Genomic DNA, 21121 nt, shown 5'->3' with positions numbered 1-21121 from the left:
CTGAATCAACTACAGTAATTAACGTTGCAAGACAGGAGCTCGGAAGTATTAGTCTGCTCTTCAGAGGGATGAGCACTCCTATTTACATAGAAGTCTCCAGGCACCACCGCTTCCTCTCAGAAAGGTGAAAACAAATGATCCGGGCTCTCCTGCCTCAAAGTGTCACGTCAGGGTGAGAGAGACCATGAGCACAGAAACCTCCAGAAGCAGGCGGTACCAAGAAAACTGGAGGTGTAATTATTATTTGCTCTATCCAGTTGGAAACTCGATTCCTTTTTTCTTTCTGAGATGCATTTTGATGCTCCAGAGTCTATGTTTTAGGCTCTAGGCCTGGCACCTCACTTGGGTTCTCTCTTCAGACCCTAACAATACAACAGTTATCACCCCCATTTTACAGATGAGACATGAAACTTTGAGATGTGAAATATAAAAACCTCCCCAAAGGTCCCATAGGTAGAATCAGGCCCAGGCACTAACCTTTGCACTCACCCCTCAGGCCTCCAGATAAGTTCTTTGAGGAGGATTATGCAATAAAGTGAGATAAAAAATGCTTTTATGACAGAGATCACTATTTTAGGGTAAGAAATTATGCAAGTTTCTACAATATTTTCTTTGGGGAAGAATCTTACCCTTGATTTGTTGCTGTTGTTTAGTTGCTATGTCATGCCTGACTCTTTGCAACCTCATGAACTGTAGCCCACCAGGCTCCCCTGTCCATGGGATTTCCCAGGCAAAGGCAAGAATACTGGGTGAGTTGCCATTTCCTTCTCCAGGGGATCTTCCCAACAAGGGATCGAACCCACACCTCCTGCTCCTGCATTGGTAGGCAGATTCTTTTACCGCTGAGCCACCAGGGAAACTCCTCTTGATGTTAGATGAATATAATTAATCTTCTAATAGTTACACAATATGGACAAGTTCTACCCAGGCAAACAAATATTTCTGACTTTCTCCTTTTCTTTCCCTTAAAAAAAGGGAAGGAGTAGGGGAGAAAAAGAAGATTCTCCAACTACCTCTAGTCCTCCCAGGAATCAGTAATGGTTAACTCTGTCATGTTGATTTCCTTTGCTGAAAAGGAATTAAAATGTTACAGAACTACATAGCAAAACTACAAGGTGTTTTAACCACCGCATCCAAGTCTCATATCTTTTTTACCTACCCACAGGGAACCGCTAATTGACTGGAAACTTTCTAACTCACTTTATACACACATATATTTAGTCAGGATTGGTAATTTTGCTTGAGCATTTAATTAAATAAATAGTATCATATAATAAATTTTACTGTCACATCTTACTTTTAAAAATATTCAATGTTATACTTCAGAAACCTGTTGACCTTGATATGTGTTAACTGAGTTTATTCCTATTTAACTTCTTTCTATATCCCTTTGTGATGGCTAATTTTGTGTGTCTGCTACCGTACCTAGTTAGTCGACTGAATACTAATTTAGGTGTTGTTGTGTAGGACTTCTGAAGATGTGGTTAACCACCAGTAGCCTTTAGGAGATTATCCTCCATAATCTGTGTGGGCTTCACTCAATCCATTGAAAGGCTTTAAGAATAAAACTGAGGTTTCCCTGAGGAAGAAGACATTCTGCTCATAGACTTCCAGCTGCTGGATTACCCTATAATTTCAGATTTTCCAGACCCCCACAACCACATAAGCCAATTTTTTTGGCTTCCTCATCTAAGTGACATCTAGAGGGCTTACAAATTACTGCTAACACCAACTGTTTGGCAAGAAGCTGTCCATGTCTGTGCACATGGGGAAGAATTTACCTAGAAAGAATCACTGGGCACAGAGTACATGATAGATTTTTCACTTTTGTTCGATATTGTCAAACACTTTCTCCAAAGTGGCTGCAGCAATCTGTGCTCCTACAACCAACCGTACTATTTTGCCATGATCACCAACACTTGGTGTTATCACACTTTTTTGCCTGATAGGTGAAAAGTACTGTTTAAGTACCATAAACTGTTTCCCTTGTCAGCATTAAAAAAGGACCCAGGACTGAACTATCTAAGCAGGGGAAGAGACATAAAGGTAGTTCCCTGGTGGCTCAGCTGGTAAAGAATCTGCCTGCAAAGCGGGAGACCTGGGTTTGATCCCTGGGTTGGGAAGATCCCCTGGAGAAGGGAATGGCAACCCACTCTAGTATTCTTGCCTGGAGAATCCCCATGGACACAGGAGCCTGGAGGGCTACAGTCCATGGGGTCGCAGAGAGTCAGACATGACTAAGCATAGAGAACACACAGAGAGCCCAAGTCTACCATGGAAGAAAGTCAAGAGTGACTTCTGTCCTTTTCACCACAGGGTAGGACCAGGCACGGAGAGCATGGCTATGGCCCGCAATCAAGGGCTGCCGCCACCCCTCCCCACCCCCATCGCTGTGCTCCAGACGCAGTGGCCTCTGGGCTGTGCTCTCAACAGGCCAAAGCGAGGGTCCTGCTCTCCTGCCTGCAGGCTTTTCTCCTGGACACCCGGCCACCTTGGTCTCAGAGACGCTTCCTCGACCTTCCTCCTCCTCCTCTTTCCAGGTCTGTTTCTTGCTTCTCTTTCCTCAACAGGCTTTTCTCTACCTTACAGGATACTACCTGTGTACTCTGTCTCCCTAGTAAAAACTAAGGAAATGAATTAAGGTCAAGGATCACTGCACTTCCAGCACCAAGCACAGGCTTGAACCGTCTAATGCCCAAGCTGTGCTCACAGTGGCAGTTGTTGAATTCTTTTAGAATGATGTAACAGCTGTGTGTGCTCCTGGATGAGCCGGCTGCATGTAGTGCCTTCAGCTCATCTGATGGGCACACAGACTCAATGACTAGGCGGGCTGATCAGCCGTGGCCAGGATCCCCAGAGTGAGGGAATGCACTGCTCGTGGCTTCATTAGCTCAACCTGAGGCTCATTGAAGCTGCAAGACGCTGCCCTTTACCTATTAAGTCATAACAGGCTTTGCTGTTGTTTAGTCACTAAGTCTCATCTGACTGGAGTCCGCCAGGCTTCTGTCCACGGGATTTCCCAGGCAAGAATACTGGAGTGGGTTGCCATTTTCTCCTCTAGGGGATCTTCCTAATCCAGGGATTGAACCCATGTCTCCTGCATTGATTGGAAGGTGGATTCTTTATCACTGAGCCACCAGGGAAGCCCTGTAACAGGCTTACAAAGCCTATAAATGCCATTCTTTCCTTGTGAATTTTGCTTCCCAACTCTACGTTTCTCCAAGTTGACATTTAAATTACTTTTTAAATATTTAGGTGATAATATAGTTCTCAAAAAAATACCTTGCTGGCAACAATTCAAATGTCCATTAACTGGTGAACAGGTGAAGAAACATGATACATCCATAGATGGAATAAAAATGCCATAAAAAATGAGTAAAGTACAACATGGATAAACTCCATTATCCAAAAGTGAAAGAAACTGGTCACAAAAGACTACCTATTATTGTATGATTCCATTTCTATGAAATATCTAGAAAAGACAAAGAAAATATTTTAGTGATTGCCCGGGGCTGGGGTTGAGAATGAGAAATGACAGCAAATGGGCACAAAAGACCTTTGTGGGATGATGGAAATGTTGTAAAATAGGTTTGTGGTAATAGCTGCACAATTCTGTAAATTGACTAAAAAATTATTGAATTGTACATTTAAAATGAGTGAATTTTATAGTTTATAAGTTACACCTCAATAAAGATGTTTAAAAAAAAACAACACAAAAAACAAACAGTAACAAAAATCCTTGACAGCTCTTCTCAACATCCCGGGCTGCTCAGGGTGTATGTGTACACGTAATCGCTCGGTTCTGTCCGATTCTTTGTGAGCCCATGGACTGTAGCCCGCTTGGCTTCTCTGTCCATGGAATTTTTCAGACAAGAATACTGGAGTGGGTTGCCATTTCCTCCTCCAGAGGATCTTTCCTGACCCAGGGATTGAACTCACATTTCCTTCAGCTCCTACACCAGCAGGCGATTCTTTACCACTGAGCCACCTGGGAAGACTTTTGTCCTTACACCTGGGAAGACTGTAACCTTCATCAAGGCTACAGAGCTGTGATTTCTGACTAGCCTCCTGCACACTGAAAAGTCAGATGTGATCAGACGCAGGCCATCTACTGTCCTCTGTGAACACTGGTCCAGGACCAGACGGAACGATGCTCCTGGTCTGAAGAGCACTTAAGCCCATGTAGCTTTAGCAGCAACTTTCGCCACTCAATCAATCAGATCCATTAGTAGAAAAAGAAAACCCAGCCATTTGGAGACAAATCTCCTGCTGGATTAGTGGTTGTCTCTCCAGTTACCATTGAGGAAGGAGTTTGGCAAAGCTTCTCCAGGCAAAAAAATCCTTATTGTGTCCCTCTCAAAGGACAGCTTCAGAAACTTTGACTTTAACATTGTTTTGCCTTCCTTTTTCCTTTCCTTTCTTCATCCATACCAGGCTTTGGCTTATAGATAATTACTTCTGCCAAGTTGGTCCTTCATTCAGAGGACAAAAGGCATGCTAGAAATGATGCCATGAGGTGCCAAGGGTCCCAGGCTCCGCCCCCGCCACATGGCCTCTGCCCAAGCAGCCACTGGGCCAGTGGTTAGTAAAGCACAGGGCCAGCTCTCTGGGCTTAGCCTCTCCTAGAACATTCTGAGAGAGTTCAGAGAACCTGGTAGGTTCTAAGCTCCTTAAGAACCAATCAAGTGATGTGAAGCAGAGTGACCTGAACCAGAAAGGTATGTACTGCTACCTCTTAAGATCCGTTAACTAGAAGCAGTCACATCTCCGGGATCTTTTATTTCATTGTTTAAAGACACAGGGTTCTGTAACAAAACTCCACCTTCCCTACTCATTTAGGCCACCAAAACTGCTCTGAAGCCAAGCACAATTAAGCAGAATAAAAAGGTCCCCACACTGGGGTGAGAAAGAAGTGGGTTCTGTAACTGTTCAAATCTTTTGGACAAAATTATCAAACCCGTCAAGAAAATGATGTCCCAGGGCTATCCCGCCCAGTAAACTACGGCACTAGGTTTCAATGGTTGTTCTTTTAAGAAAATTGTGGAGGGAGAATCATGTTATAGGCAATCAGTGTTCACGATCCTCTGGTAACATAATGTGGGGAAAACCCAACAGCCTGAACCCTATTCAACACTATAAAGTTTCATTTTACTGTAAACACCAGACAAAAGTTTCACATCTGTCTTTGAGTGGAATCATCTGAAACCACTTTTCCTTGTGGTTTTAAGTGTAGATGATTATACCGGGTCCAAGGTCCAGCCAGTACTGTGACTCCACACAGTTGCATGAATTTCAGGGCAGCACCGAGAGCAAGCAATCCCAGCTTGCCAACTGCCAGTGTTATCAGATGCGGAAGCAATGCCTGGTCCATACTGGCTTCCATCAGCAAGGGGATCCGGGGACACTGCCCCAGAATTTAAGCAACTTTTGGACCTTTAACTTCAAAGGAAGTAATACCTGAGCGTCAGAAGTTAAAAAAGAATTACTTCTTGAAATTCCAGCTATGATAATACTAGTACCCATTTTCGCTTGGTTCCTAGAGGTCCATGTTCTTATTTGAAAGAAGGGAAATAATCCTTCCTATAGCCACAGTGCCAGGACAACTACTGCATAACTTTCAATCAGAATCTGGAGATCACCTTCTTTTCTGGTATTTGTGTGTATGTGTGTGTGGGGAGACCAATCTATCATGGCAATGATAGATACTAGATAATGTGGACTTACGGATCACTTCACTTTGCCTGGGAAATCCCACTGACAGAGGGGCCTGACAGGCTACAGTCCACGGGGCGGCAAAGAATTGACATAGCTGAATGACCGACACACTTTCAGGGGCTTCCCAAGTGGTGCTAGTGGTAATGAACCTGCTTGCCAACGCAGGAGACATGAGACGTGGGTTTGATCCCTGGGTCGGAAAGATCCCCTGGAGGAGGAAATGGCAACACACTCTAGTATTCTTGCCTGGAGAACCCCATGGATAGAGGAGCGTTGGGCTACAGTCCATGGAGTCACAAAGAGCTGGACAGAACTGAAGTGACTTAACATACACACAACTTTGTAAAGTCTTCATATTTGGGCCTTTGAAACAATAGCCTTGGTCAATCCTTACGACTCACATACAGTGAGCTTGGCCCTATGCTCGACGTACAGGACCTAAAGGTGACTGAAGGAAAAGCTCCCTTAGACTTTGAAAATGCAGAGTCTGAAGGAGACAGGAATGAAAAAAATTCCCAGGCAATCTAGATTGACATCGTAAAAATAAGAAATGCAAATATCTTTAATATAACTTGAGTATCATTTACAAGTATATGACTTTACCAAGATAGATGGTATCTATTAAGGAAACAGCGACTGATTAGTTACTAGGTTTAAAATAGCTGTCAACAGACACATACTTTGAAGGCTGCAGGGTGCGCTAGACCATTTGGTTAAGTGTTCCTGTCTGCCCAGTTATTAATTTAAAAAGGTGTGTCATGGAGTTAAAAGCAATGAAACTACAGGAAGAATGTCTTATGTGCTGAGCTGTGTTTGTTCAGAAAGTCCCCAAGTATTGATACGTAATGAGCAACAGGAACTTTACGAGACCAAAGTCCAGTAGACTCTTGAACAATGAGAGGGTTAGGGGCACCTGTTCTCGCCATGGTTGAAAATATGAGTATAGTCGGCCCTCCATATCCACAGATTCCATCAGTACAGCAATACTGATTTTACTACTGAGAAAAATCCAAGTATAAGTGAACCTGAGAAAGTTCAAACCTGTGTTGTTCAATGGTCAGCGGTAAATTACTGATTTCAAATATCCAGCGATATTCCTTTTTTTAGTTTACTGGTTCTTTCCAAACACCACTCTTACATGATACCTGGAACAATTTTAATGTCCCTCAATCAGAGCCCATGAGACGGGTCATTCTGCTTTGCATTAAAATCCAAGCCCTTGCAATCAGAAAGAGTTCACAAACTCAAAATAATGTAAAAATAGCTTGCTTGTTTTAAATATAGTTCTGTTGCTGGTAAGGGGAATCAAACTTCTGGAACTTCTGCGATGTGTTGTTTCTCACCTTCCCTCATACAGCCAGCTTTACCAAGGCTGCTTACAAACTACCTAAGAAACCCCTCCTGAACTTAACTCGCTCACACATCCCTCTTTTTCTCCTTCCTCCCAACACTAGGACAAAGTAAACAAGTCCGAAGAACAGAACCGGTAAAAGTAGGCCACCTCCAGTACCGCAAGTGCAGAAGGCACGAGGCGGCGGAACTGATGGCCCCGCGCGGGCTGAGGCCAAGGGAAGGGCACTGTTGTCCTGCCATAAACTATAAACTCGAGAACAGCGCAGGCTCTGTTTCTTCTCCAGGGTGGTTCCCATGGGTGACCTCTGTGCTTGGCACAGCCTGGTGCACAAGAGAGCTGCTGAAGGAATGAATGTAGATGGGAAGCTGGCGCATCCCTAACAGTTGCTTGGAACATGGTAGCTGTGATCGTCAGTGCAACTGCAGTTCCACCCACCACGGAGCAGGTGAGGGTTTCATTACAACTGTGTGATGAGCACACAACTTCTGTATTTACCCAACAAATATTTTTAAGTTCTTACTGTGCCATCAGCACGATGAGAGATTTCAAAAAATCCTCAAGGAGTGTACAGCTCATTGACCAAGAGAAAAATTTGTGCCAATAATATCAACACTATTCATTTATCCACTTATGTGTTGGTCACTCTGCTAGATGCTGAGGATAAGCAGTAGACAAGACAGATGAAAATCAACACAGGTAGGGTGGTTATGGGCTAGCAAACAAAAAATAACTACTGTTTGCAGTTAACACACTGTCCTAACAACTTTTGTATCCATATAATCTACACAACAGTCATATGAGGTGGGTGAAAACCGAAGGCAAGGTCAAACAGAGGAATACATCATCGAGCACATACAGGAATCTGGGGTAACACAAAGGATGGGTCGGCTGGCTGTAGAAGTCGTCAGTCCTAGGGGCACAGCAGTGGGACTGAATGTCATATAAGAACAAGCGTTTTGTATGCTTAAAGTGTCTATGCACTTAGAAATAGATTGTACCATCAGACATAGTTGTGTCTGGCACTCCAAGTGTAAGACGAAGCCATGGAAAAAATAAACCATTTGGTCCATTAAAACCATTAAAGTTTTGTTTTTTTAATTGCAGCACTTAAATATAAAGAATTATCATTTTCCTGATTTTCTTTTGTCCTTTGAACTTTTGTGGCCAGAAAGGGATTGGTTAGCTTAGACCTCAGGCATCTGAATCCAACAGGTGACCAGGGTGGTCTCTGGTCCTCCTCTCCCCTCTCCCCAGAGACCGGGGCTTCCCTCCCTGTAACTCAGGAGGGGCCAGGGTGGCTTGTAGCTGAACTCATAAGCTGAGATCTGTCCTGACGTCCAGTCCCAGTCTGTTACAGGTTTATTACAGGCAGTATGTTATCATCTGAACTTCTATCCCTTCTAGCGTTGGCAGGTTTCTGATCCCACTTTCGTACCTTTTATTCCTGGCACACATCTCTTCCTGCATTTGTACTGTTCACGGATACAGCTGCACCTTGAAGGGGATCAGCTGCTTGCTTGCAACATCAGGCATAAGAGTTTGAAAAGACAGTTGTAAGAACTAGAATTTTTCTAGTTGTTGGATTTTTCTTCTGCTGCATTCATAGTTTCAGGTTACTAAAAGTTAAACACGTGCTCCCCACAAAGAAAAGTAAAGAGAAAATGGTAAGATTTTAAGTTAGGTTTACCCTTAGAAAGTCAGTTTGCAAAACAGAGGAAGCGACACATTTTAGGTTAATTTTTAAAATTTTTTATCCATTAATATGGAATAGATTTATCAATTTCTAAGGGTTTTTTTAAGCTTAAATATTATAAACATAATCCACTCACATAAAACACTCCAGAAGGCAGAGTGTAAGACAGACATAAAAAGCCCCTCTTCCTCTACCCTAGAATTAACCACAGCTATCCTTTCGTATTTAACTTATATGCAGAGTACATCATGAGAAACGCTGGGCTGGAAGAAGCACAAGCTGGAATCAAGATTGCCAGGAGAAATATCAATGACCTCAGATATGCAGGTGACACCACCCTTATGGCAGAAAGTGAAGAGGAACTAAAAAGCCTCTAGATGAAGGTGAAAGAGGAGAGTGAGACAGTTGACTTAAAGCTCAACATTCAGAAAACGAAGATCATGGCATCCGGTCCCATCACTTCATGGGAAATAGATGGGGAAACAGTGTCAGACTTTATTTTTCTGCACTCCAAAATCACTACAGATGGTGACGGCAGCCATGAAATTAAAAGACACTTACTCCTTGGAAGAAAAGTTATGACCAACCTAGATAGCATATTCAAAAGCAGAGACATTACTTTGCTAACAAAGGTTCGTCTAGTCAAGGCTATGGTTTTTCCTGTGGTCATGTAGGGATGTGAGCGTTGGACTGTGAAGAAAGCTGAGTGCAGAAGAATGGATGCTTTTGAACTGTGGTGTTGGAGAAGACTCTTGAGAGTCCCTTGGACTGCAAGGAGATCCAACCAGTCCATTCTGAAGGAGATCAGCCCTGAAACTCCAGTACTTTGGCCACCTCACGTGAAGAGTTGACTCATTGGAAAAGACTCTGATGCTGGGAGGGATTGGGGGCAAGAGGAGAAGGGGACAACAGAGGATGAGATGGCTGGATGGCATCACTGACTTGATGGAAGTGAGTCTGAGTGAACTCCAGGAGTTGGTGATGGACAGGGAGGCCTGGCGTGCTGCGATTCATGGGGTCGCAAAGAGTCAGACACGACTGAGCTACTGAACTGAACTGAACTGATCCTTTCGTATTTTAGTGAAGGAATTGCTACCGTTTAGGGACTTTTATGAATCCCAGGGACGGTGGAGCCCGGTAGGCTGCCGTCTATGGGGTCGCACAGAGTCGGACACGACTGAAGCAACTTAGCAGCAGCAGCAGCAGGGACTTTTAACCTCCAACGTACCACACAAATAAAACCATTTTAAGCAACAAACATAAGGGCACCCTCACTCACCAGCTGTTCTTTCTCAGCACACAGCTCTGAGCCGTGCTGTGAGCAATCCCTTACATCTCCGAGGGATGCTTTTTTTTTTTTTTAAAGTTTGCTCTCTGGATTGGGAACACATTCTCGTGATATTTTTCATTTATTTTCGAAGGAGAGAGAAACCAGCAACATTTCACCTCATTTCCACAAGTCTCACCTTTATCCACAAGATTTGAGTTATAACCAGAACACAGTCCTTAAAATAATGATAAACCAGAAAGACAGACTCAATGTCTGGAAAATGTAAAGAGAATGATAAAATCAAGGCTGAGGAAAGTAAGAACAAAAGTATATAGGCCTCAAGGGCTGCAGAGCTGTAATTACTGCAGACATATCAAGTACAAAGTTTATAGGGGAAATTACACCCATGACTGCCAGACATGAAATATCGGGTGTTTTCCCGGCCAACGTCCACAAACTACCCTGTTATAGGTTTTATACATGTTTTACTATTTTTTTTTTTAAAAACTCTCTATGGGATATATACATATCATATGTATATATATATGATATGTATATATAAAGGAAGCCATTTTAAAACATCTACTTACTTGGTTGAGGTTCAGGAAAGGTACATTCTCACACAACCAGATTTACAGCATGGCCTGGGATGTTTTCTGGAGGGCATTTTGCAAGGTATAGCAAATATGTTGACTACCCCTCCCTCAAACTCCTGCAGGGGATTTAGCTTAAGGAAAAGATCCCAGATTTGTGCAAGTTTCACCTACAATGGTGTTCACAGCAGTACTTTAATAGCAAGGTATTGGCAACGACCTAACATCCAAGAAGAGGCGGGTGGATGAATAAATTCTGACGAAGAATGAAGAGTCCTCGAAATGATGAAGCACACAATACTGACTGACATGGAAAGATGCACCGAAAAATATCTGAAAGAGTGACAGTACGAGTTAGTAGTGTGGGATTCTGGCTAACTTACTTTCAGTGTAAATATCCACAGAAATTTTGGAAATCCTCTGGTCTCAGTAAAATATAGTTTTTTTCCCCAATACTTTCTATATTATTTCTATATATATCTATATAAAAATATCAGTTTTCAAGAGCCTCTAAGATTAAAACCAGCACACACAAATAAATAAAACATGGATAACTGTGGGAAATGCAGAGATGTTTAATCTGGGGGACTTGTTCTCAAGCATGAACAATCTAGTGTGGAGAAGACCCAAATTAAAAATAACATTTCCTTTAGAAAAAAGTACTAGTCTTGAAGCCTCTTAGCTGTAACTCACTGAAATGCTTTTAAAAACTAATCTATTGTGCCTGTAACAGTAAAGTATGTTTTTAAGAAAAGTCACACAGAAAGGAAAAGTTCAGTTCAGTCACTCAGTCATATCCAACTCTTTGCGACCCCATGAACCACAGCACACCAGGCCTCCCTGTCTATCACCAACTCCCAGAGTTTACCGAAACCCATGTCCATTGAGTCGGTGATGCCATCCAACCATCTCATCCTCTATCGTCCCCTTCTCCTCCTGCCTTCAATTTTTCCCAGCATCAGGGTCTTTTCAAATGAGTCAGCTCTTCACATCAGGTGACCAAAGTACTGGAGTTTCAGCTTCAACATCAGTCCTTCCAATGAACACCCAGGACTGATCTCCTTTAGAATGGACTGGCTGGATCTCCTTGCAGTCCAAGGGACTCTCAAGAGTCTTCTCCACCACCACAGTTCAAAAGCATCCATTCTTCGGCGCTCAGCCTTCTTCACAGTCCAACTCTCACATCCATACATGACCACAGGAAAAACCATAGCCTTGACTAGACGAATCTTTGTTGGCAAAGTAATGTCTCTGCTTTTGATTATGCTATCTAGGTTGGTCATAACTTTCCTTCCAAGGAGTAAGCGCCTTTTAATTTCATGGCTGCAGTCACCGTCTGTAGTGATTTTGGAGCCCAGAAAAATAAAGTCTGACACTGTTTCCACTGTTTCCCCATCTATTTCCCATGAAGTGATGGGACAGGATGCCATGATCTTCGTTGGTCATAACTCTTAATACTCAATTAACTAGAAAGTTCAAATAACTCTGATTCTATACCCCCAGCAGTCTAGTTCATTTAATTATGGTTCATCTATGCCTCCCAAACCTCTTACACAAGAAAACTTTTTTTTTTTTTTGGTATATGAGAATTTATTACTACCGTGCTTTCGTCACCAAAATTTATTATCTTGGTCTTTCCTTCTTGCCTTTGTATTAAGGCAAAAGTGAGACACTGGCTATTTTGACAACCTTAAAAAGGATTCCAGAAATGTCACCAACATGACATTTGTTTGCAACCATATCCAGCAACCAGAACTTCATCATTTTCCTCAATAAAATTCAAGCAACCATCATTGGGTAAAAAAGCCGTTTTTTTTTTTGGGCCATTCTTGATTAGCTGAACCCTGACACACTTCTTGATGGAAGAATTTGGCTGTTTGGCTTCAACTCCTATTTTTTTGAGCACAATTCCCTTGGCATGAAAGTGCCGCCAAAAGGGCTGGCCTTCAGGGCTGTGCCCAAATGGGCTTTATTGTACTGTTCATCACGCCACTTGTGGTCTCATCGGTGACTACGGAGCTCCCTGGCAGTATGAAGACTGCAACACTCGTCCATCCTGCCAGCGCCACGGGCCTGAGCCCACAAGAAAACCTTTTGATGTGTTCAGCTATGAGAGTCTGAGAGTCCATAAACTGAAATTTATCTTTTATTCTACTGAACACTACCACTGATGCCTCTCTCAGGCATCTGATCCCTATGTCTCTATTCTGTCTTTGAGTCTGTCTTCAAATCCCCCAGGGAGATGGCGTTCCTGCTGCGGTTACAGACCTCCAACCAGCAAGCCTGGGGCAAACTGTTTCACCTTGAATTTATTTTTTCTTTAACTTTTGCATATACCCATCAGAGCCACCAAAATGAAAAGGAAGGAAAATATCAACTGTTGGTGAGGTTGTAGAGCAACCAACCGGAACTCTCACACACTTCTGGTGGGAATGTAAACGGATGCAACCACTTTGGCAGACAGCTTAGCAGTTTCTGCCAAAGCTGAATAAATATTTAAATACCTGATAATCCGGGAACTCCACTCCTCTGTGTAGACACCCAAGAGAAATGAGGGCCTATGCCCACCAGACTCGTACTATTCATAATATCCTTGAGTTGTCTGAAAACAATCCAAACACCCCTCAAAGAAGAACAGACTGTGATACAGTCACACCTTGTAATACTACACAGTGAAAGAAAAACTAATGGCAACTACTGCTATGATATGGATGGATGGATCCAAAGAACATATTGAGTGAAAGGAGGCAGACAAGATAAGCCAAACTAGCCTGTGCTGCCATAAGTTAGGAGAGTAGCTATCCTGGAGTGGGTACAGTGGCTGGAAGGGGGCATGAGAGGGGCTTCGGGGGCTGGTCACGGTCTACTTCTTGATCTGGGTGCTGGTTACACATGTGGGTTCAGTTTGTGACAATTCAGTGAGCTATAAAAGCCTAAGCAAACCTTTCAGTATGTAGATTCAAGTTCAATAAAAAGTTTTAGGTCCTACTAAACAACAAGGTCCTACTGTACAGCATAGGGGACTATGTTCAATATCCTGTGAACCATAATGGAAAAGGATCTTAAAAAAGAATGTACATATATATATAACTGAATCACTGCTATACAGTAGACATTAACACACTGTAAATCTTTAACTGTACTTCAGTAAAAATAAAAAATAAAGGTTTAGAAATAAAAATATATTTCCAAATGTAAATAGGTAAGTTCAACGAATATTTGTGTTGCTTTTATAATGAGTTTACATTTGAATAGAATAAATAGCTGTGTGGAATTCTGAGGGGAAAAAGCAATCCAAATGGTTGCAACTGCACACTCATCAGTCTCCCCTGCAGGTCTGTGTGCAGTTCATTATGACAGAAGTGCAGGGTAAGAACTGACACCCAAGCCTGGAATAACATCATACATGTAAAGTCAGAGGCAACCTGGAACTTGTGCATGGTGTCACAAGTCTGAGTGGCCCCAGCCTTGTTAATAAAGGATGCTGCTCTGTCCGCACAGTAATGTTATCATAGTTCTAAAACCTCTTTCCAATCAAGAAAAGATGTTATGAAAAAAAAAAATTAAAAAAAAAAAAAAAGATGTTATGACAGGAAAAGACACTCATTATTTGGCTTTGTGTTTACAGACAAGATGTTATAACACTGGGCTGTGCGGTTTAATATTTGATACCTGGCAACCCTTTCTGCTACCTGGCACCTTATTCTTACAATTCCCTTTTTTAGTCATCATGGAGCCCAAATTGTCTAAGTTTCTGCAGATGCTATTTTATCTTCAGCATACCTGAAGCAAGCAGTGTTATGGGAACAGATGAAGATACCAAGCAGCCAACACGGCAATGGCCATAAACATAAACAGCGACCAAAAGCTTCCAAAAAAAAAGTGAAAGTGTTAGTTGCTCAGTCGCATCCGACTTCGTGACCCCATGGACCATAGCCCACCAGGCTCTGGTCCATGGGATTCTCCAGGCAAGAATACTGGAGTGGGTAGCCATTTCCTTCTCCAGGGGATCTTCCCGACCCAGGGATCGAACCTGGGTCTCCTGAATTGAAGGTAGATTCTTTACTGTCTGAACCACCAGCTTCAAAGCCTAGATCTATATGCCACAGGCCACAATGGAAGCCAACCAGGCAGGACTTTCACTGAAACATCCCCACTTAAACCCAAGCTAAGAAAATAAGCCACCATTACACAAGCAAAACTGAGCACACAGGTGTAGACTGCTTGCTTTACCCAGTGAAAGAACCAAAGTCCCTCATTTTCTTACCTGAAGGTTTGTTCACAATATGCTGCTGCTGATGAGTTAGCACAACAAACTTTGGGTGACACCTTAGGCACCAAAGTATGAAAATGTAACTGGTTTGCACATTTGTTGGCTACCACAAACTAAATTCCTATACCAAGGAATGGGGATGGAGGCTGGCAGGGGAACTGGCCTGTGGGCACTGATATCTCAGACTTTGGGCCTCACTTTCTCAACAGTAAATAAACAGGCCCACCTAGAGGGCTGATGTGTAATTAGAATGAAACAAATGCTCTATGAAGTGTCAAGGGAGGGAGGGGGGAGCCTGGCACAGGACAGGAGCTTACTAAATTAGTTAAAGGCTCATTTCTTCATCAAGTATGTACACCTGTTAGGTGCCAGGAACTGTGTGCTAGGTGCTCAGAGCCAAACAAAGCTTCTTTCCTTTGGGAGCTCACATTTGAGCTGGAGTAGAGATAAACATACATGATAAATAAATATATATTATATGCTAAGGGTTTCCCTGGGGGCTCAGTGGGAAAAAATCTGTCTGCCAATGCAGGAGACTCGGGTTTGATCAGGAAGATGACCTGGAGAAGGAAAGGGCTACCCATGCTAGTATTCTTGCCTGGGAAATCCCGTGGACAGAGGAGCCTGGTGGCCTATAGTCCATGGGGTCACAAAAGAGTCAGACAAGGCTTAGCAACTGAACAACAATATATGCTAAGGCAGTGAGCACTACAGGTGTGAGTGTGGGGGTCGCTGGGAGACGGATGGGGTTGTCTTCAATTTTAAAGCTGAGTGGAACTCGGAGGAGGTGACATTTAAACAAAGACCTCTGTGTCCCTCCCCCCATCACTGCTGCTTCAGCAAGATTAATGGAGGGGTGACATCACATCCAGTCCTCCTTAACTTCCTCAGACCAACAGGTCTAACTTCCAGCAAGGCTGTGGTTACTTTGGTGTGTGTGTGGTTACTTTTAATTAAGGGTTTTTGTTTTTTAAACTTTACTTCTTCCTTGTACCACTAAAGCATGCATTCATCAGAAAACCCATGCCAAATCACAAGCAAGCTGCTGAGGGAAATTATGGGTGTCGTATAGACTGAAGTGTGGGGAGGGATCTTTGGCTTAATTCTAATTAGCACCAGTGACACTACCTGACGTTTTGGGGCTTACTATCCTGCCATTTGCTCGTAAGGTCGTAAAACACACATCCTCCTGGGATTTAGTATGGTTCTCTGGTAACCATTTGTCTAAGTACACATTGAAAAAAACTCAGCAAATGCTTAAATAAATATTTAAAGATATTTGATACTGCATACAGAGGATCACACTACTTCAAAACCCCCCTTTTTCTCTAAAGAATTTATTCCTTTATTTCAAAGTTAAAGAAATTTGAGTATTAAAAAACATCAAAACCCATGCGAGTCATAAAATCTCATTTGTAGGCGGCTTTTGTAAATGCACCTGGTTAGACTGCATTTCTATTAGTAAAACATTCTAACTTGCCAGGTAACATCAAGATCTCTTCCAGGTTCATCCACATTGCTGGGAGATTCTTACCATATTAAACTTAAATTGTTTTCAGGTTTGGTTTTGAGGGGTTTGGGAGAGGAAGAACCTGAAGAGGAGGTGGTGAAAAGATGATGGGCTTTCAATCAGATCTGTGAAATTTCACTGTGCATTTCTATCATAGTCAAGGCATGAGCTAGTGGCATTCACTTTATAGATTATATATAAACTTGCTGTCTGGGGCTGTAAATTATTATCCCGCCATCCCAACCTAAACCTGACCCTAAAACATTAACGAGGAAATGGTGATTAAAGTCAGTCAATAAACATCTGTGAGCTTTTAGTATGTTTTAAGACACCTGGGAATGGAAAGCAATAACGTACAGGTCTCTGATCGTCAGGGTATCACAGCCTTTCAAAATACGAAAATGATTTACAATGTTTTACGGAGAAGGAAATGGCAACCCATTTCAGTATTCTTGCCTGGGGAATCCTATGGACAGAGGAGCCTGGTGGGCTACAGTCCATGGGGTCACAAAGAGTTGAACAAAACTTAGCGACTAAGCAACAGTGCCGATAAACATGCATAACCCAAACTATGAAATCCACACCTTCTTCCTCTTGCCTCAGTTCTTTGGGTAATGCAAAATTGATATCTGTGGGATTGTAATTCACTTGAGCACAGCCCCTCTGCTGAGTCACCACTAAAAGTGACAGTGAAGAAGAACTGGGAGAAAAAGCAGAGAAGAGTGACTTCAGGATTAGATGCCTGAGTCATATCTCATCTCAGATTGGAAAGATATACCAGCCTGTGTCTTGGAGGCACGGGGGTGGGGGTGTGTGTGTGTGTGTGCAATTCTACTCAAATTTGCAATGATCTCCTTTCCTCAATAACGTACAGTTTTACTGTCCTTTATTGACAGTCATCAGAATAGCCACAACTCCCAAGTCGAAGAGTAACAACATGATATTAACACAGTCAACAGCCCACACATTCCTACCCCCACCATCTTCAGGATCATCTAAACAATCTCAACAGAAAGGTAAAATCTTAACGTTCAAATTTCTGGGATTTCTAAAACCTGCCTTCTTCTAAGGAAACATGAATAAGGACCAGATTTTGGTCACGGTTACTTAGCTGAGAATGCTATGACAACTGTATCTACTGTGTTTAGTGTGAATGCAGTATAGTCCATATGTGACAGGACTTGTGTATTCAAACAAAGGGAACCAGTCTTTTGAACAAAGGATTATGAACCTATTTTCATGCTTTTATTCTTACCCAACAAAAGTCAATAAACCTCTCTGATTTCAGGAATTCACTTGCAAATTCAATCGCAAATCTAGGAACTAAATTTTAGGGTTAAAAAAAAAAAAAAGTAATCTATACAAATGACCCAACTGTGGGTCTTAAAAATGGCTACAAATGCATTCGGAGAACTTGGGTTCCATGAGCCTAAGCCGAATTAAAACAAAAGTTGTTTTGTGTTCTATTAATAGCAGATGATTAAACACATATCTTATTTCAAACTGGAATTCATTTATACGTACTTAAACTTACTAAACTGGCCACTAATCCTAAATCTGTGTTTCTGAAAACATTCTCTCGTAATAAGTGCAAGTTAAGAGAATGACCATCAACGCATTGCTTAAGGTTGGGTCAACTTTATTCAAACCTCGGACGTTCTTAGACTCCCATTAACCTCCCCCAAATAATCGATATCTGAAAGCCAAATTGAACGTAAAGCTGAGTGAGGCAGGGTCTCTAGGAGGGAGCGAGTCTCAAACCTTCCCAGTGAAGTTCTGGGGCCGGTGGCGCCCCCCGCAGGCCCCAGGGCCGAGCCCCGCTCACCTGGCGCTGGCTAATTACCTGGGAGTTTCCCCCTGCATTCTCGGAGGAAACTCAAGCTCGGCTCTCCGAGAAGTCATGCGCCGCAGCCGCACCGGCGAGGCCACCGACCCCGAGGGGAAGATGTGGGGAAGACGCGCCCCAGGGGCGACACAGGACCCTCCCGCCCCGAAGACGTTTGGTTGTGAAATGTGTAATTTGCCGGGCGTCTCCTGCGCCGGGAGGGAGAGGAGGGGACCGGGTAAAGAAAGGAGGGGAAGGGGAGGACATTCCCGTGTAAAGTCCCCTCCTCACCTCGAAGGTGAAGGATCCCGACCGTTCCCCCGGGCGAGGACTGCCGGCCGCCGGCGGGGCGTCCCCGCTTCCCCGGCCTCGAACCCCGAACCCCGGCTCCCCCAGGACTCTGGACCTCTCCCCGCACCTCCAGCCTCGAACCCTGGAGCCCCAGTCTTCCGCCCTCAAACCCCGACGCCCCCACGGTCCCAGCCTCTTCGCCCCCGAACCCCCGGCCCCCCACTCCCCAGTCCCCGCATCTCCCGCCCTCGAACCCCGGCTCCCCCAGGGTCCCGGGCCCGCTTACCCGGTAGGTGCTCTCGGTGAGCCGGTTCACCTCCTCCGGCCCCCGCGACATGGCTGCAGCCGCCGGGCGGGCGAACGCGGGAGGACGCGGCCGGGCCTCGTGGCCGCCCGACCCTGGGCGGCTGTGGAGCGCCGGGGCGCGGCTGAGGGGCCCTCAAGCGTCGGCTGCTTCCACAGCTGTCGGCCGGGAAGTGCAAGTCGCGCGACCCGGCGGCCAAAACGTCAAAACTTGAAGCGCTACTGACGCGGCCGCCGGCGAGGAGCTGAGGAAACTCGGCCAGACTCGGCCGGGGCTGGCAGGGCGGGCCCCGCGGCCCCACCTGAGGCGGGCGGGGTGGGCGGGGCGGCCGCGAGGCGGGGCGGCCGGGCAGGCGGGGCGGCCCCACCTGAGGCGCCCTGGGCGGTGGGGAGGAGGCGGGCCGAGCCGTGGTGGGCGGGGCAGTGAGCCCCGTGTGGGCGGGGCGGAGGCGCGCCAGGCCAAGTGGGCGGGGCGTCTCCACCTGAGGCGCTGGAAAGCTGGGACCCCGACCGCGTGAGGGGTCCATGGCGGGCTCGAGAAGCTGTTCCGCTTTCAGCCCGCACCGTAGGCGGTCACACCTCTGTGGCCCTAGAGCTCTCTAGTGCCCCTCGCAGTGCTGGCGACAGGGGCCCTGACGCCCACGTTCTCCGCGGGTGCTGTGTCCCCCAGTTGTACTCATTTCCCTTCTTGACCCCTTCCTGCCCTCCCGTATCCCCGACCTCAGAGATCTGAGGGACCTCAGGACAAAGGCTCTCATAGATGGGGGAAAGGGGCAGCCGCTTGCAATCCTTTTTGGAAGTTCCTGATAATGTGAAAAAAATCAATAAAATGCCACGGTCTGGTTACAGAAATGGCAGTACGTTTTCAAACTTAGATTTAAAAAGGACTTTTAAATTAGTGCAATGTAACCGTGCTAGTCACAAGATCGTTAAAAGATTTAGAAGCCCCTAATGAACACAGGTTCACTACTACTATAGGTTGGAGAAGGCAATGGCACCCCACTCCAGTACTCTTGCCTGGAGAATTCCAGGGAAGGGGGAGCCTGGTGGGCCTCCGTCTATGGGGTCGCACAGAGTCGGACACGACTGAAACGACTTAGCAGCAGCAGTGAACGCAGGTATAGTGGAGGTAATGCTCTTCCTTAGGGCGGCTCCTGAAGCTCCCTGTTCTATCTCCACCTCAACCCCAGCCTGAGGACCCCAAACAGGCTTCTCCCAGCCTGAAACACTACTTGGTATCTGAGATCCTCACCCAGCCAGAGCAGGAGATCTTCTGTATCTAAAAAACTTCTATCTGGGTGGAATTTCATCTTTTATGGGCTATGATGAAGCTTCTAAATGCTCCCGTTATAAAATTCACTGGGAAACATACACAAAGAAAGCACTGTGTTGGCCTAGATGGGAATATGAAAGCATGAGATGCAGCTAGATTTAGGACAGAATCAGCCACTTGGATTCCGGGACAAGGTCATCGTGTTTTGCAAGCTATAAAGCGTACTGTGATTGAGAACCAAAAGGTAATGGATCTTTGGGTGTTGGAGCCCTTAGGTTTGGGGCAGTGGAAGCAGCTACCTCTCCTCAACAGATTTCCAGCATCTGACTCATGAGATTTGCCTGGTGGGTCTTATTTACCATATTGAGTGAACTGATGACCTTACCATTATCAGCGTTGCGTACTGGGCTCTTCAAGGATGTCTGTCAGCTTTCATTTAAACTTGAAAATCGCTTCCTTAACTTTGCGGGTCGGTCACCTTTTGTGTTAGAACCTCCCTCCAGGCCTTCTGATGAATGGGATCATTTCACCCTCTGCTGCAAGGCAGTCAACCGAGGAGCCAGAAAGAGAGCAGAGGCTTAACCTTTAACACCCCACAGCTCAGCTAGGAAGAGACAGCAATTAACAAACTGCTTTAAAACCAGCACATCTCAGATGGCCCAGTTTGTTTGTTGAGACTGGAATCTGATCGAAGGGCCACGTTCACAAGTGTAGGCAGACCTTCTAACAGATATCTATATTAATGAAATCTCCCTTATGGAAATAATTTCCTGGTTGCTCCTTTAGAAGTCTTAGAGAATGGTCAGCTCTTGGTCTGTATCAATATTAGGACTGGTGCCGCTGAGTCCCCAAGAACAAATGAGTATTGATTATCTGCTCTGTGCCAGGCGCCCTGCTGAGGGCCATAGTGAAGTACAAAGTGTACTGGCCTTGACTCAAGACCTTAAAACAAGTGCAGGAAGTAGAATTTAAGGAGGACTGCAATGAACGCTGTAGTACAGTCAAATGTACTGTAAGTCTA

The 21121-nt window shown here is 44.6% G+C and overlaps 1 protein-coding gene and 1 pseudogene across 1 annotated transcript in view; both read right to left on the bottom strand.

Annotated features, from left to right (window-relative positions):
• BAIAP2L1 (BAR/IMD domain containing adaptor protein 2 like 1) overlaps positions 1-19154 on the bottom strand; it is an 80361-nt gene extending 61207 nt beyond the window's left edge. Inside the window, exon 1 of the mRNA XM_061402184.1 lies at positions 18811-19154. Coding sequence (XP_061258168.1) covers positions 18811-18861 — 51 coding nt within the window. The 5' untranslated portion in view covers positions 18862-19154. The remainder of the gene's footprint in view (positions 1-18810) is intronic.
• On the bottom strand, positions 3695-18518 carry LOC133238746 (small ribosomal subunit protein uS12-like; annotated as a pseudogene).
• Positions 19155-21121: the final 1967 nt, after the last annotated feature.

This window comes from Bos javanicus, chromosome 25, assembly GCF_032452875.1.
Source record: "Bos javanicus breed banteng chromosome 25, ARS-OSU_banteng_1.0, whole genome shotgun sequence".
In the NCBI taxonomy this organism is placed as follows: Eukaryota; Metazoa; Chordata; class Mammalia; order Artiodactyla; family Bovidae; genus Bos; species Bos javanicus.
The sequence above is the reverse complement of the archived record's forward strand: the minus strand, read 5'-3'. Positions and strand labels throughout refer to the sequence as shown.